At 39.7% G+C, this 16573-nt stretch overlaps 2 protein-coding genes across 3 annotated transcripts in view; both read left to right on the top strand.

Moving 5' to 3' along the window:
- Positions 1-7715: 7715 nt before the first annotated feature.
- LOC107188076 (probable tyrosyl-DNA phosphodiesterase) lies at positions 7716-10835 on the top strand. Of its 2 annotated transcripts, XM_015576323.1 has the most exons (6): positions 7716-7779; positions 7856-7939; positions 8021-9122; positions 9222-9764; positions 10300-10501; positions 10574-10835. In XM_015576323.1, the coding sequence occupies exons 1-6, from the start codon at positions 7752-7754 to the stop codon at positions 10709-10711; spliced, it is 2097 nt and encodes a 698-aa protein (XP_015431809.1). In that variant the 5' UTR covers positions 7716-7751; the 3' UTR covers positions 10712-10835. The 2 variants fall into 2 exon arrangements, with proteins under 2 accessions (XP_015431809.1, XP_015431816.1); XM_015576330.1 differs by lacking the exon at positions 10300-10501.
- Positions 10836-15230: 4395 nt separating this feature from the next.
- Positions 15231-16573, top strand: part of LOC107188601 (protein THEM6) — a 4178-nt gene continuing 2835 nt past the window's right edge. Inside the window, exon 1 of the mRNA XM_015576921.1 lies at positions 15231-15387. Coding sequence (XP_015432407.1) covers positions 15231-15387 — 157 coding nt within the window. The remainder of the gene's footprint in view (positions 15388-16573) is intronic.

Here is a 16573-nt window from a genome sequence, read left to right as displayed (position 1 = left end):
AGTTGCATTCGAGATCGACGTCCCGGACGAACTTCAACGATAGGGTAAATGTCCCAATTACTGCCAGTATCACTAATATTGTCACTTATAATTTTATTTACAATTAATAAAAACGTAACGTATAAAGATTTGTATACAAAAAATTTTATTATTAAATTGAGACTCTGTTTTACATAGAAATCTAGAAATACATGTACCTGTAGGTACCTGGTATTTAAAAATTAATGATGAAAAATGAAAAACGTAACTACGTAAGTGACGACGAAATCATACAGAAAAAAGGCACGTAATTTTACCATTCAACTTAAGTATATCTATTGTATAAAATGAAGTATATTTGAATTACGTTAATTTTTAGGGTGACAGTTACAGAGACACTGGGATTGCTCGCAGATTTTAATTAATTTTTAATTATGTAAGGAATTTTCTGGAATTCTCCAGATCACTTGAATAAAGACAAGTGTTCCATGTGAAGAATTCCCAAACTGTATATTTTTAATTTCGTGTAAAAGTGTGTCGAAACTTTCTTTCGGCTGTCCTTATTACAATTAATTCTCCATATTTAATGTATACGATTATTTTTTTTAATAAAAGAGATGTTAAATAATATTATGCCTCAAGCTGAGACGATGTTTGGGTTAAACAACACGTAAAATAATGAAATAAAGTTACACTACAATCTTAAGGTGGCAGTAATTAGGACATTTACCCTAAGTCTGAATACGCAAGTTCCCGTAGATTAAAGAGAACCATTGCGAAAGATCGCGCCCCTTTTAGCATAACATCGATGCAACTCTGGGAGCTTTTAATACCCGAAGAAAGCTCGTTCCTTCGTTAACGATAATATAGGTACTTCGAGTACGAATTCGACGAAGAAACTTTCGGGATTGGAGGTAATTACTCGTTCAACCTGGCAGAAAGATGGTCGTAGTTTTTCAGAACGGAAACGAGAAGATACAACGGGTCAAGAGACGGTCGTCGATCGAATCCTTTCAGCCTGCCCAGACAAGATTCTACGATCTCAACTTTCCACGCCAGGATTACCACGTGAATCTCTTTCCGCGAGAAAAACTAAAAGAACTTTACCTAGTGTCCCATATGCAAAGTTCAATGTTTCAACTTCCGAAGAGTCCGATTTGGGCTGCGAGGACTAACCCAAATACTTCGAAGAATTCGATTCAGCTTAATTGACGCTTTTCTCCCCGTTTAACACATTACTAGTGGGAGGGTTCTTATGTTTACAAACATACAACTTCAAGGGTTCTAAAAATATTTATAAACTACCTCTTAACTTTTGTCAAACATTACATATACGAAAAGTGATTTTTCCCTATTTTTTACTATTCTAGTTCTTCTTCAAGAAAGACGTACTACTACGTCAACTGCTCTCAGCTATTGTGTTTGAAAAGACGTACTACTACATCAATCGCTCTCAGCTTTGTTTTAAAAAAAGAGGTACTACTACGTCATAAAACATCAAAGTGTTAATTGACGCAGAGTTATACTACCAATCATAAGTATTGGAACACATTATCTGTATGGAGAAAATATTATCTTGCTTAAAAATAATATATAATCATTATCCATCGAGCTTTAATATCCACTAAACAATATTTCTTTCAGACTTTCAGCAATTTTCTAATGCCCCATAACGTTTACTGCATGTTTGATAAATGTCTTAATATCATCTTCAACAATTCCTGGCCCCTTCGCGAATGTCTACATTATCTGTACTACAGATCGTAAAACAGCTGTTCGATCCAGCGTCAATTAAGCGGGTACTACTGTAGTCTGCGCGGGGATCTTGTCAATCCAGAAGATATCCACGAGGAAATCTTTCACGGGCCCAGTGTATACAGAGTGGACCACGAAATGTGATCAGTAGACTGCGGATTTTATGCATTTATAGAATATTCGATCGTCAAGGATTCAATACATTCAGAAAGTTTATTCAGGTTTGATTTTTATTTCGAACCTACTGAAACCTTTAAAAGAGTAAATAAATTTTTGGTTACCTCCAGTTTTGAGAAATTAATCCATAAAATTCTATCTTTGCAGATATATCCGTATATGCTACTGCTAGCTGTTCCACCGAAAATTTATTTGCATACTTAACCATCAGTGCAGACGACATAAATAGAAGTTAGCAGTCGTTTCCTAACCGTTTACGCGGGTCTATTACAGCTGATGACCACCATTTTGAACATCATTTCAATGCAGGTAAATAATATTTTCTTAATATGTCTCTGCTTTAAAAGAAAAAAACGTTATATAAAACTTTCAAACTTTTAAAAATTATTGAAAACTCTAGAAAAAAAAGGCTGACAAAAAATTCGGTAAAATCATCTGAAACCTCTCCTTGAATCATACTACACCAGCGGAACAAATTTCGATCGGACAGCTATCATTAGAATAACATAAGCTCATCACGTTTCGTAGTCCGTTCTGTAAACACAGCGGTGAAACGGAGTAAATAAAACGGACCTTGACTTTCCGGCATTTCCGGGCGGCGATGGATCTTGATTGCCTTCGGAGAGCCTCCAGAGGAAACCGCTTCCCGCAGGATCCGACGCGGCCGCTTCCACCACGGCACCACTACTATCTACTTCACAACTCGTGGGGATTCACGTGATCGCGACCGACGGGGGTGTTTTTTTCTTTTATCGCCACATTCGGTGAAAAAAATCACACGGTCATCGCGCGACCCCCTGGATCAACGATGTGTATTTACGTTTCTCGCCAGAGTTTGGTCCGTTTGAATCGAAACGCGCGGGACAGGTAAAAAGCGCGTGCACGTGCGCTGGAGAACGTTTCACACGGGGACACCTTGGAAGGACGACGACGATTGTCAAGACGATGCATCCGAGGACGTCACCGCGGTTTCACCACGCGAAGGTACGTCGACACATCGACGCAAGTTTTGAAAAGGGAGCCGAAAGGACGGGACACAGCCCCGTCGGAGGAATCGCTCGCGGCGCGGTCTGGGCGGTGACTGAGCGGACCGAGGCGTCTCGACGCACGGCATCTCTCCCACCCTTCTGTCTCTTTCTCACACTCTATATATTTCTCTCTCACACACACGCTCGCTCCCTCTGGCCAGATCCTGCAAGCCTGACTGATACCACTTTTCGGTCGGTCTCGACCCGTCCGTGTTCGCCTTCTGGTTTTCGGCCGCTTGACATTTGACTTTGTTGTTATTTACACGGCACTGGGTACCATTGGGAAGCTGTTACGCGCGGGCTTCGTGTTCTCTGGATGTCCGGAAACGGAGCTTTCGTTAATAGTTCGTTTTAGAGGTGAATTAATTAGGAGTTACTTGAGAAAGGAGGAACGTGATCGTGGTATTTGTTTGAAGATTGGGACTTGTTTTGTATACGGAATGTTTGCTGGTGGATTCTCGTGGGAGAAGAGGCTATGGAAACTGTGTTGTTTGAAGGTACAGTACTTACTGTAAATTGGGGTAACTTTGACTCAAGGTAAGTTTGTGGATAGAGTGGTATATAAAAAGAAGAAAAGAAAGAATTGGTACCCTGAAAAAAGTCTTAAAGAGATCAAAGCAATTGAAATTAATGAACTCAATATCACCTTATGCATATAAGTTCTAAATGTAATCGTAGAGACAGTGAAAAATTGAAAGTTATTTAATCGTATTCGTCAGGCTGGAAGTGCTAGTAATAGGGGATGTAAATATAAAAACGTGTCTAATCTAAAGTGTGCTGGACAATTACTGCAGGAGAGACAATTACACAATGGATTTTGGCAATACAAGAAAGAATAACCATTTGTACTCCAACTGTGTCCATCAAACCAACGTGGCCTAATGTTATAATCCGTTCATATCTCTCTGACATACATAAATGTCTACCGACAGTAACAATATATTGAGGTAGTAAACTGAGTGGGGCTATAAACAGAGGTTGGGTCCAGCAGTTAACAAACGATATCACGACACTAGGCAAGTGATATCGAACGAAGACCTTGTCTACGACTGTGTAAAAACCTCTCTTCTAAGATTGGTTTCCCTTTTAGATCAGTTATGAAAATTTTGGAGGTGATGAAATCGGACTTGGGCTCGAAACTGAAAATGTAGCTACTGTTTATGATTCTGCTGAGTTATCTCAGTATATCTTTACTGTCAACTATATGGATATAGTAGTAATTTAATGGAACCATAAAGAATAGTTCCTTTATTTAGGCTCCTTTACCCCGGAACCCTCTTCAGGGAGTTAAAAATCTTCAGAATTTATCTTAAAGGGAATTAATTTAGAAATTAGATACTTCGTAAATACAACATGTTTTTACTACGATGATACCCTTTATTGACAGCTGACCCAAAACTCTTTTTTGTAACCTCTAATATATAAGTATACATAATTTACGATTGACATCTCCAGAAAAATAATATTTAATACCCCTTGCCCTTGTTATTGGCATAAGTTCTGTGCATTGGTACTCGAGTCACGAAGAAATCTGAGTATTGAAATACCTCATTCCTTCTCCAGCTTCTGTGCTTCACTGCTCTGTAGACGTCCAAGCTTCTAATGAAGCTTATTCTTGTCCACCAGTTCGTTAAGCTTTTTAGCGCCATCCAAGCGGGATAAAAATAAAATGAACAGCAATGTGCTGGGTAGAACTTTCGAAAGAACTTAAAAGTACTGGATGACATGAATAAACGCGAATTAATGTAGATCTCCATTTCTTTATACATAGTTACTAAATGGTAATCGAGAAAGAAGCAAAACTTCGGAACTAGATCTGTTAATTACTTCTACTGTTTCATGATTGAAATACTAATTGCAAGCGTTCATACTTGATAATCGAGTGACACGAGTTCCATAGTTAATTTAGCTAAGATATTAATTAAATACACAGTTCTTATCTTCCATTACCTGACATCTCATCTAAGAAATTGTTTGGTGGAATAGATTTTCGAGGAGTCATTTATCTCTGACAAAGATGAGAACCCTTAACCCTGATGTCCCCGTCTACCCACTATACTTCGGTTCTACTTGTTTGAGTGAACTTGACCTGAAACCTGCATTTATTTACGTACGTTTAAAACTTTCACAGAGGGGCAATTTTGAATATTTGTTTTTTTCACTAGCGCTAATGAAAACGTTAACAAAAAATTAATTCTCCGAAACCAATACATAAGTTACATAAGTAAAAATTCTTAAATTACTAGGACTTTATTAGTAGAAATATCAAAATGATCCTTCATTTGCTTATAACGGAATAATATATTCTTACGTAGTATACAATTTCTTTCTAGAAACTTTGTGATGGAACACTATGAAAAGAATCATATAGCACTGTATTTTCCAAACCGTAATAAAATCGGCTCTGTTCTCGTTATCCCAGTAGTCTATTCAATATAGATTGATGGGAAATAAATGACCGTTCGTGATTCATGTCTACACTGTTGCGGCTGAGATAGGTGAAAATGCAGCACGCTACGGTTCGCTTTAATTCTACAAACTCTAATTTCCGTCAGCCTATAAAAAAATGGAAATAATTCTCTGTATTTTATAATTACAGGATCATGTATTAGAATCGCTCTACTCGTGGATACGTCGTGTAATCTCGAAACGGTTTTTTATACAATTATTATTAGCAATTATCAGAGTGTTAATATTATACGGAAAAGACATCAATTTAGCAAACCTACAGCACTTATCTTGTTTTTTTTTTCGCTTAGTGGATGCAACAGGACCGTTCGTATTAACGATCCCCTAATTCTTTTGAGCAGTGTATAAAGACTTAAGTAAAGGAAGGAAGAGGACAATAATGTGTCAAACCTGTTTCCATAAAACAAAACAAATCAGACCTTCTGCAAGCTTCCACAATCCTGTACATTCATCCCCAAAAGGGTTTCTGTGTTATCCGTGGTCCACACTCGAAACTTCAAATTTGCCCACGAAACGCAACTAAGCTTTCCAATTTGTCTTTCTCACGTACCACCCAACAGTTACCAACGAATCGCGGTCAAAATGCACCGTGACGATTTTTTTCTACTGAATCCGATATCGTCTCGACTGAGTAAATTATGCGCATGCATATTAAGCGACGGCTCGCGAGCCGATTTTTAAAGCCGTCCTTTACTCTTTGCGTCGCGACTAATTGTTTCTGCAAAAATGGAAATTTGCCGGTACAGTTCCCCGCCTAAGAGCTTACTCGTCAACCCTGGAGAGCATCGTAATGCGGTTTCTAAGTTTCCTCGTCGAAACGAAACTTTGGTGCTCGAGCTCGGATCGGTTACGAACGCGCAGTTACCCGTCGAGACGCTCTTAATCGTTCCCTGTCGCTTTTGAATATTCTTCTTTAACACGATAAACACCGAGCTGATTTTGATGATCGTCTTTTTTACACTACGCGATGAGACCAACCGCAACCGCCAAAGTTGTTTACAAATGTTAGAAAATGTTATAAGAAATGTTACCATTATTGGCCACATATAATTGACACAACGCTCCACGTGTTAAGCCGATTGACTGTTAGTCGTTTCGAACGATAATTTTGAACATCTGTCGCGAGTTGCGTTTACTATGAGGCATGAGGTATGATCGAAAAATTTAGATACCAACTTTAACAAAAATAATGTTTTTATAGTAAATTATTAAAATACGAACCTCCTGAATGAATGCACCAACTTCACATCTTCGTCCAGATGATAAAATGCACTGCTGTATTTATTTTCTGGTACCGTTAGTAGCTCTTTCTACGATTTTTTAATAACTTCTCTGCGATATTTAAAACGACGTACTGTTGAAAGTTTATGGTATTTGTGTTGTTGATAGTTAGATTGCGAATGTTTAGACGAATATAAATTTTTATGGATCAATTCACGGAAACTGAAGTTATATAGAAACTTTTTATTACTTTCATTTTCTTACGCTTATCTCGACTGTGTAGTTAGCGCAGCAAAGTAAAACACGATTGCTAATTGCAGTTGAAAGTTACTTAAGTCAAGTTTAATGGGATACTAGATAGCACAAGATCTGCCTTTTTCGACTTTACTATATTAAAGAGTTTGAATTTATTTAGTTACGCTTCGACCGAAAGCGATATCAGAATAGTTAAACAGAGAAATAAATATCGCGATGGCTGTACGATAAAAATAGACGTAATGGGCTAACTTCTGAATTACAGTATTGTTCGCCACGCTAACTTACGCCATACGTTAACACTTTACGGTTATGGGTATCAAGATCGTCCTCCCACCTTAGCCATTCAAGAAATTTAAAATGTATTTCCTTAAAAGCATTAAAGAAACAGTCATATATATTCTTTCTGCGAATGAAATGTGGTTATTCTTCGTGACCTGATCGCGTTCTAACCCCTTAAAGACGAACAACTTTCAATATCGAACATTATGCGAACATAGTTTTGCACTTCAGGAAAAATATAACTATCTCTCATGAGAAAAACTATGGTGATTCGAAGCGATTTTCTTATTTCTTTTAGAAAACGACATTTTAGTGGAGTATTAGTTAGATAAATTCTTAAATAATGAAATTGGTTTTTGATTAGAATTTGCAAATCACACCTAACAACCACAACTAAATTTCGATTTAAGCTGCACTAGCGTTACAGGAAATACAACGCCATCTGTCGTCCACGTCTGTAAATTGAAATTATAACATCTGTATGTTTTGGAACAGACGTGGAATTGCATGTTACGATTTTTATGTATAATTTTAAAAACTATTTCATCTCGATTATTTGTATTGTGCAGAAGGGAGTGATAAAATATGGCGATGAGTTATTGCAAGAACAATGGTAAGACAATTTCAGTTGATGTTTAGGTTAAAGCCTAACTTTGTACGATTCAAAAGTTTGCATCTTTTCATACAAGATTCGATGAAGAAAGAATGTCCCTACATGGAAAAATGTTACCGAAAGAATCCGATCCATTTCAACGAGATGTCACATCCGCATTGTGAGTAACGTTCATTTATTTACCGTTATTTCTTAACCACTTTCCTTTGTGGTGACCAAAAAGGTGAATATTTTGTTTCAGTGGAAAAGATTGTGATGAATCAATTAGAAGGGGAGATAATGGTACCTGATACTCTTGACTTTGAGTGTAACAATCGATCGCTTTTAGTTGATCAGTTAAAAGTTTTACAAATGGTATTAAGGAAGCACAGAAATAATAGTGAAAATAACATGCCCTCAACAACAAAAAATTCCACTGCCACGAATAAAGACATTGGACTAAGTCAGGCCTTGAAAAATAAGGTAGAGAGACATAAACAAGTAACTACCCAAAGGCGAGATAACAAATTGAAAGGAATGGATGATGAAGCAGAAGCTCTTTTTAAATCTTCTGCTAGCAGTAGTCAGAGCAACACGATCAGCAGTAAAGTAAACGTAATGAAGGAAGAGTTAAATAATCTCCAATTGACAGAGGAAAGAATGCGAAAAGAAGAATCCTCTCAGGTGAAAAAAAGGAACAACAGTAGTTTTAGTAATGATGACAGCGAAAAGAAAAGGTCCAAGTCAAATCATGATGAAGAAGTTCAGGAATGTGCTCAAAGTTCTAATGAAAGTTCAAACAGTAGTTCTAGTTCTAATTGTTCAAAACGATCATCCGTATTCGAAGCATTTCAAGTGTGCAACTCTGCAAAGTCCAGGGATGAAGTTAGAGAGAGAGTAATTAAAATGATGAAACGGCATGGTCTACAAGTGTCAGTGGTTGAACCAGGACACTTTGCCCTCAAATATGCTTTGTCAGCACCATATCATTTATTCTTTACAAGAATTCAGAAGTCACAGGAAACATACGATCAACAGTTTTCTATAACATTTCCTGAAATCTTAGACAGAAGCCTAGGAGAAATTGTCTCTAGCTTACAAATAAATTTTATGGTTGATGTCGGGTGGTTATGTTCACAATATTTGCTGGCTGGTCAGCGTACGGATATGTTAATATTATATGGAGAACGGGTAGATGAAGAAAAAGCGGGCTTAAATATTACTTTGATACCTATAGAGATGCCAACCAAGTTTGGTTGTCATCACACCAAAACAATGATCCTAAAGTACAAAGACGATGGCATAAGAGTTGTAGTATCCACCGCAAACTTGTATTCTGATGACTGGGAGAATAGAACTCAAGGGTCTGTGAAATAATTTTAAAAATCATTTCATGTCCATTTGTTTGTTTCGAAAGAATGACAGTAACGGATAAACGGTTGGTTCCATTTTGTCTTAATCAGATTGTGGATTTCGCCTCACCTTCCGCCACTACCGGAATCCGCAAATTCCCGCGACGGAGAATCACCAACAGGTTTCAAGAAGGATCTGGAGCGTTACCTGCATAAATACAGACAGCCAGCTTTAACAGAATGGATCTCGACTGTCCGAAGAGCAGATTTCACATCTGTCAATGTGTTCTTCGTGGCTTCTGTTCCTGGAACACACAAAGACTTAGAATACGATTCTTGGGGGTATCGAAAGTTAGCCGCTGTTCTGTCAAAGCATGCCACGTTACCTCCGGATGCGCCTCAGTGGCCAATTGTTGCTCAAAGTTCCAGTATCGGCAGCTTAGGTCAGAGCTATGACTGTTGGCTTCTAAAAGAAATCGTACCCGCCATGTCGAGAGAGAGTGGAAGCGGTTTAAAAAGTTTCCCGACGTTTCAGTTCATTTATCCCTCAATAAAAAATTATAAAAACAGTTTTGATTGCCAAGTTGCATCCTGTTGCTTACCCTACAGTCTTCAAACGCACACTAAGCAAGTGTGGATAGAATCACACCTACAGTAAGCCTTTTTTTCACATTCGCATTCGATTACTGTTATTGAAGCTTTCAGGTGTGAGTCGTATCACCAACGAGGTATAGTAGTAGACTTGCCTTACGGAACTTGGCGGCCCACCTAATCTGTAGTGCTGACACTAAAAGTCTGTGATTTTAGTGACCTCTACATTATAAAAACGGTGGGTAGAGACACTAAAATGGTAATGGGGCGTCGACGTCCCAGAAAAGTGGGCTGCAAAAATTCTCGAATTTACATGACACGTACATGTAAGGTCTTCTCCTATAACTCGTTCATGGTTGTACCCTTCTGGAATAATTATTTCACGGTTCCATCAGCATTGTAACTACTTTTCTTAGGGGCCTAATGACACACTTCGAATAATTTTTCTTAAACGTACTGACACCTGAAAGCCTCGATAGTAGTAACGTGCATGATAACAACGACATCAGTCGGGTGAAAGCCTCACACCTGAGATTTATATTCTTTATGTGATCAACTACAATCTTAATTATTTTTAAACATCTAATGATGTCCTCAGCCAGTGGAAGGCTTCACACACAGTGAGAGACAAAGCCATGCCTCACATAAAGTCTTACACAAGATTTTCGCCCGACTTAAAGAAAATCCCGTGGTTCGTCCTCACCAGCGCTAATTTAAGCAAAGCCGCATGGGGGATGACTAAAAAGTCACATTACATAATGAACTACGAAGCTGGCATTGTATTTGTACCAAAATTCGTTGTATGTAAAACTATAACTATTTTTCTTTAGCCTTAGAAAAATATCTCTAAAAGTGTTCCATTCGTTTCGTAGACTGGATCAACAACATTTCCGGTTCAAGAGGAAGAGGTTGGAGTACCTGTGTTTCCTATTCCATATGATAGACCCCTAACGAAATACGAATCCGGGGATAAGCCATTTGTCACGGAGTTCTTCCAAGGTCACGAATAAACCGCCAGTACGTAAGCGCTCTAAAAAGTGTACTGAAACCAGATCTGAGTAATCACGAATCTTCAAAACTTATTATACAAACCGTACTGTACAAGTGAATTTTTTTTTTTAATAAATGTGATATATATTCCTTTTGTAATGTATAGTATATACCATCTGATATTCCATCAAAAAGAATCGTCACATTGCCAGTTGGATTGTTAGGGTCAGTCGTGACTTTTTGATCATACACGGAGTGGAAGTAACTTAGTTCCAGTCAGACAAATATTCGTATGCTACGTATAACTATCGACATGTTTGAATCCTATAAGAATCATTAACCGATCATCTGACTTTCATTCCAGTGCAAATTAACCTTTATTCGCTGTTCTATCATTAGATTGAAAAAAATGTTTCAAGGAAGTTCTCTCAGCAGCAATCGAGTTTCTTTTCGGTGTGCTCCCACGTCGTGTCACTCTGTTCTCCGTTTGTTTAATGCCGATTTCGTGGTCGTTCGATCGCGGACCACGCGTTTTCCATAAAACATCAGCAGGAAAGTGTTTCCTGACCACCAGCGCCTTTCCGTCGTATCGCCAGTGCATGCTTCGCGTTCAAACAGCGTTTAACGAATCTATGCTTGATCTTCCATGCGTAGAACAATTATATCTTTTGCAAGATAAGTCCCGACTATAAATCGAATCAACAGTTTCTGGCGGTTTGTGTGGAGAAGTAGCAGTGAGAGAGTAAAAATTTCCATCGAACTCGAGGTATCCTGTCATCGAACGATCGAGCAAGCAAAGGGAGTCGATTCAAATGCAAATTTACCAACGCGTCTTTTACAAGTTCGTAAATTCATTCGGTATAAATCGTAAAATCGAAGCATCGTATCGCGTTGTTTGGAATTTTTTTGAATGGAATTCTACCATTTAAACTCTTTCGGCACTTGATCCGAATGTATTTACGAAGTGATTGTCAAATTTCACGTGTATGCTTGTAGCGACAGTTATATGATGTGAGGAAATATTTGTTCGTTTCACTTTTCGTTTGCTTGACACTCCCTATCTAGTAGTTTCGTTTTACAAAAAATTATGTAACGTAAACATTACTATCGGTTAGTAAATAGGCTAATTTCACGAGGATATCGCATAACGTTTCGTTACTGTCTATATATGTACGTCTCAATGATACTTTCAATAACGAATATTCTCAGGTTTTCTCGTTGAAATTCTAGAAAACAAGACGTACTAAATGACACCTATTTTTCTGTAAGAATAATTTACAGCAATTATGATGTAACGCATTAATCGAACACGATAATCATCGAGCGATGCAATGGGACTCTACGGATAAATTGTAGGGGATTGCCATTAATAATATCCAGTACCTTGGCTGTTTGCTCTTTCCTATCCTTATACTATTAACACAGTACTTTATTAATAAATATCGAAGAAACCTACGCTCAATTTTTTATAAATAATCCACATAATCTCGTGATAAATGTAAAGGTAGATGTCGCCGCGTTTCATGGATCAACGGGCAAAAACGAAAAGGACAAGGACGTTATTAATTACATTTCAAAGCTTTTTTCTCTGCGATTTTTGCTTCTGCTTTTAGACAAGACGTTTTCAAAGTTTAGAACGAGAAACCAATGGTTTTTTCATCTTAATGTCCCACCTTTTATGCATATTCTGACTAAAAAAAAACTTGTTTTAATTCATGGCTATTCAGAGATTTAATGATGCAGGACTAGTTTTTATTCATTAGTTACATTTTTACAGCAGACGATTAATCACTGGTTGTCTACAAAAGTACAAAATCTGCAGACAAAGAATTTGATTGATCGTATAAGTGCCGTGTTCAACGTTCTGTGTATATTCTTAGTGACCTACAGTCAACGTTATTAAATACTAAATATCGCACAACGGAAATAAATAACGATATGCGATATGAATATCAGCTACTTGTAACACAAGTTTTACGTTTGTAGCACAGCAGAATATGCGTTAAAACTTCGCATATATTAGACATAAACTTTTATACCGCTAAAATTATGTATCATTTACATTATCATTACCAAAAAAAAAACCAGGAGTACCAGTATTGCAAGAAAAAGTGAACATAACATTATATAATTATACCTCTGAAAACAAAGTGCTTCCAATTTTATAGCAAAACATAACTTAGGAAGTAAATCTCTCAAAAGTATGTTACTTCTACTTAATTACTAAACTAATGATTTTTATGCAAAGTATCCATCTACACAGTTACGTCCAACATTCATCACATGCAAACATCATGAAGTAATTCATGAAAACAAGAACAAAAGTAGGCACTTCTTTCTTCTCTTAACCCTTTCAACTCCTTTGCCGAGTGTGACTCGCCCTCAATCTCATTCACAGGTACCCCTATACCGAGTCACACTTGACATTTTTAAATTGCCACTTTAATTACGTATTACATTTCACAATATTAAAAAAAAAAATTATTTAAATTTGTTCCTATCAACCAACTGTCTTTGAAGTATATTTAAAATAAAACTTCTAAAATAAGTTATTGGAAAGAAAATAGGTGTGCAAAGGGTTAAGTATCACATGGAGCGAAGAATAAACTAAAAAACTCGTTGCACGTTTGTTAAAAGTTTTGTCCATTATCGTATTTCACAGAGTGTCATAGACTATGAACGCATAAAATCCGTCTACTCATTACACATTCGGAACTTTGTTTTTCCAACGAAAATAAACTTTAACAGGTAACGCTAATTCCCAAAGGAAAAAACGACTGACGAAACCGACAGGCATCGTCCATATTTCTCCAGTAAATCTCGCAACGCCGTTGTCCTCGGACTGGTCAGCCCGTCGTCGTCCCGACCAACGCCTACAAACAACAACAGACTTCGAGTTTCCCATTAAGACCAGACTCCCAAGGATTCTGACGTCAACGCACGATGAGGCTTCGCCTCCCACTAGGTGAGCCGGTTTCACGGTTGGATGTCCCCTCGGCGCAGATGCGACTTTCTGAAAAGGGACGTACCGGCGCCTCTGACGCCTAAAGGGTGACTACCTAACCCGCGCTGAGGCGTCGATCATCAGTCCGTGAGATGTCGTCGATACGAACGGACACTGCCTAGCCCTACACGGTCTCTTTCACGTTTCCTGTATGGTGCGCGTGTGTGTCCTGTGCGCGGCGTTTTTTCCGTCAAACGTGCGTATCGAATACGCATTGTTGTGAGAATTCGAGCACGTAGGGTTACAGAGCGTGCGTCCTGCGGTTCCCTGTTTGGCAAACTGCCGGTAGGTCGCATTGTGTATGTGGACATCGATTGGCGGAGCTGTCCTTATCGGGAAGAGCTTAAAGAGCTAGATAAGATTTTCGGACAGGCCACCCACCAGTACCGTCGTGAAACGCCGTATGGGAGCATCGACACACACGTCTTGGCGCATCGTGAGGAAATAAAGGCCGCAGTCTCGGGAACGATTCTTATTTGGAATAAGACCGGGTACGTGCCACGCGTGACAATCGCCAGTACATCTTGAAGGGGAAAGTATCGAAAGTAGGTTCGGCTCGAAAATTTTGTACAATCAGTCACGACGTGTACCTCCCGAGACGATTCTAACGCGTGTCGGTTCGAAGATCGTATTCTTGGACGTTTTCATTGTGACCCGTTGCTTCCTCGTGTGCATCGACGAGAATTGCGAAAATTCACCGGCATCCTAAGATGCAACCGTCATATCGATACCTATTTTTAACACCCCGTTCACAAGCGAATTCATTGCCAATTGGCTAGCGCGGACCTCGCGACCGCGTCTAACACGTTTCCTCAATATTTGTAGATCGAGCTATGCCTGTGGACGGAACAATTCTCTTTCCGTCTGTTTGCAGGACTTTACGTTCGTACGATTTCCGGAATATCGTCAGGTATCGGTGTATACCTGGAAACGGGTGTGATTCATTGTTTACCGGACTAGCAGAAATTACCTCTTTAATTCCGATCGTTATCTCTCCGGCGCGGTTTTTCCATTATCGAGCGTATGCTTCCCGAGACGTTCGGAACGTTGCGCTAGAAGTGGAACCTTCCGCGTGCGTGCGCGATATATTAATGGAACCGCGTATACAGGCTGGTTCGTAAAAGCATGAACGGTGGAAACGATCATAATTTCCTCATTTTCGTTCAAACGTTCCGTTTCTCATGTTTCAGACTCTCGAGGGGGGTCTGCTGCTTTGCCCGTTCGATAAGAGAAAAAGGAAAGCTGTGTCTAGTAGACATGAGCCGGCCAGGTATTCCAAAATGAGTCTGTTCGTCGTCGTTTGTCGCCGGTACACCAGTGAGTCCTTGTCATGCTAGTCAAGCAGCGCAACGGTTTGTTGGCGAGAAACGAGCCAGCAGGAAACGCCGTCAGTCTCGACCACGAATCAATAAATTGGAGGGTGGCTTCACGACGGTGGCGAAATCCCAAAGCCTGACCACGCGCGGGTCTCGTGTTGGGGGGGGGGGGGGGGGGGGGGGGGTTAGGGTTGAAGAACGAAGTGTAACACCGTCAGGATGACAGCCTGCTGGGTGCTGACAGGGATCTTCGGCGGGGTCGTGTTGCTCTACGGCCTAATAGAGATCCACTACTTTCTGCGCATGTTCTTCACCGTGTTCTTCGCGCGTTTCTGCAAGAAAAAGGTTCACATCCTCGACGAGACCACTATCTACGGTACGTTCGATGTTTCGCGTTCCTGAGAGCATTTAAATCGGCAAATATATACACAGTGAAATAGTATTGATTCGCACTTGGAAATGAAGCTTCTGTTTACCAGCTGAGCAAATGCAGGCAAACACAGACAGTGTTCCTCTTTCTCTGGCGTGTTGCGCTTTTAAAGGACATTAGCGGATGCAATAGCATCGATTCCATGAAAATGCATATATTATTCTCCTCCCGGTCGCCACGTAAGCCCAGAATCCTTACAATTCCACGACTTATCTCGGTCTCGTTCTCGTAAACCTTGACCTACCATGCGCGCGAATTAGTCAGGCCGGCCGGTGGCTCGTGTCGCGAATCCCCGCGCCGCGAGTATTGATTCCGTACACGACGGAAGAGACCACCGCGCTGCTGTGTGTCTGAAGTCCCCGGAAACTGGACCAGCGGCGTCGAAACGTAAACAACAACACGGTTAGGTTCGTTTGCCAATGGCATCCACGGAACCGAAGCTTCCGATTACCACCAATTGCGCGCTGGAAATCCCCCCATCTTTGGGTACGTCCATCAATCGGTGGGGGGGCCAATACGTCTTTGTCACGCCGCGTGACCACCACGAGGAATAATAAATCCCTCGGAACGCTTAGTATGCCAGAATATTCTGACGAATGCTAATCTTTTATTTATTAGTCCTTGCGCACGAACGAGGTAACCGAGGAGCGGCCTGTCCGCGCTCCCCCACATGGTGCATCGACGATTTCGCGAGAGTACACCGACGAACAAACTCGGCTTCCGTCAAGGGAAAAAGCGGCGTAGATGAAAAGTCTTCTACCAGTTGGTAAATTTGTTTCTGGCAGTGAAATAAATCCAATGTTAATTTGGCATGAATTTCAGTAATTCCCAATACCAAGTGGTAGGAGACTTTTCTTCTGCAACCACTTTTTTCCCTAGACGAGCTAACTCGGCTTCCGCTGGGGGAAAAAGTGTAGTTGGCGAAGGGCCCACTACCAATTTTTTTTGGGAGTTACTGAAATTTGCATCAAATTAACATTCGATTTAATATTTATTTCCGTACTTGAAATAAATTTATCAAGTGATAGGAGGACCTTTTCTACGTTACTTTTTCCCCTAGTGGAAGCAGAGTTTGCACGTGGGTGTACACCGACGAGCAAACTCGGCTTCCACTAAGGGAAAAAGTAACGTA

Source organism: Dufourea novaeangliae, unplaced genomic scaffold (genome assembly GCF_001272555.1).
Source record: "Dufourea novaeangliae isolate 0120121106 unplaced genomic scaffold, ASM127255v1 scaffold16, whole genome shotgun sequence".
NCBI lineage: Eukaryota > Metazoa > Arthropoda > Insecta > Hymenoptera > Halictidae > Dufourea > Dufourea novaeangliae.
Note: the sequence above shows the minus strand (reverse complement) of the source record. Positions and strands in the feature narration are given on the sequence as shown.

Excerpts from the sequence above, each read along its gene's own strand:
- LOC107188076 (XM_015576323.1), top strand. The coding sequence starts at position 7,752 with ATGGCGATGAGTTATTGCAAGAACAATG. Across the intron at positions 9,123-9,221 it reads TGGGAGAATAGAACTCAAGG|ATTGTGGATTTCGCCTCACC; the intron begins GTCTGTGAAATA and ends TGTCTTAATCAG. Across the intron at positions 10,502-10,573 it reads TATTTGTACCAAAATTCGTT|ACTGGATCAACAACATTTCC; the intron begins GTATGTAAAACT and ends TTCGTTTCGTAG.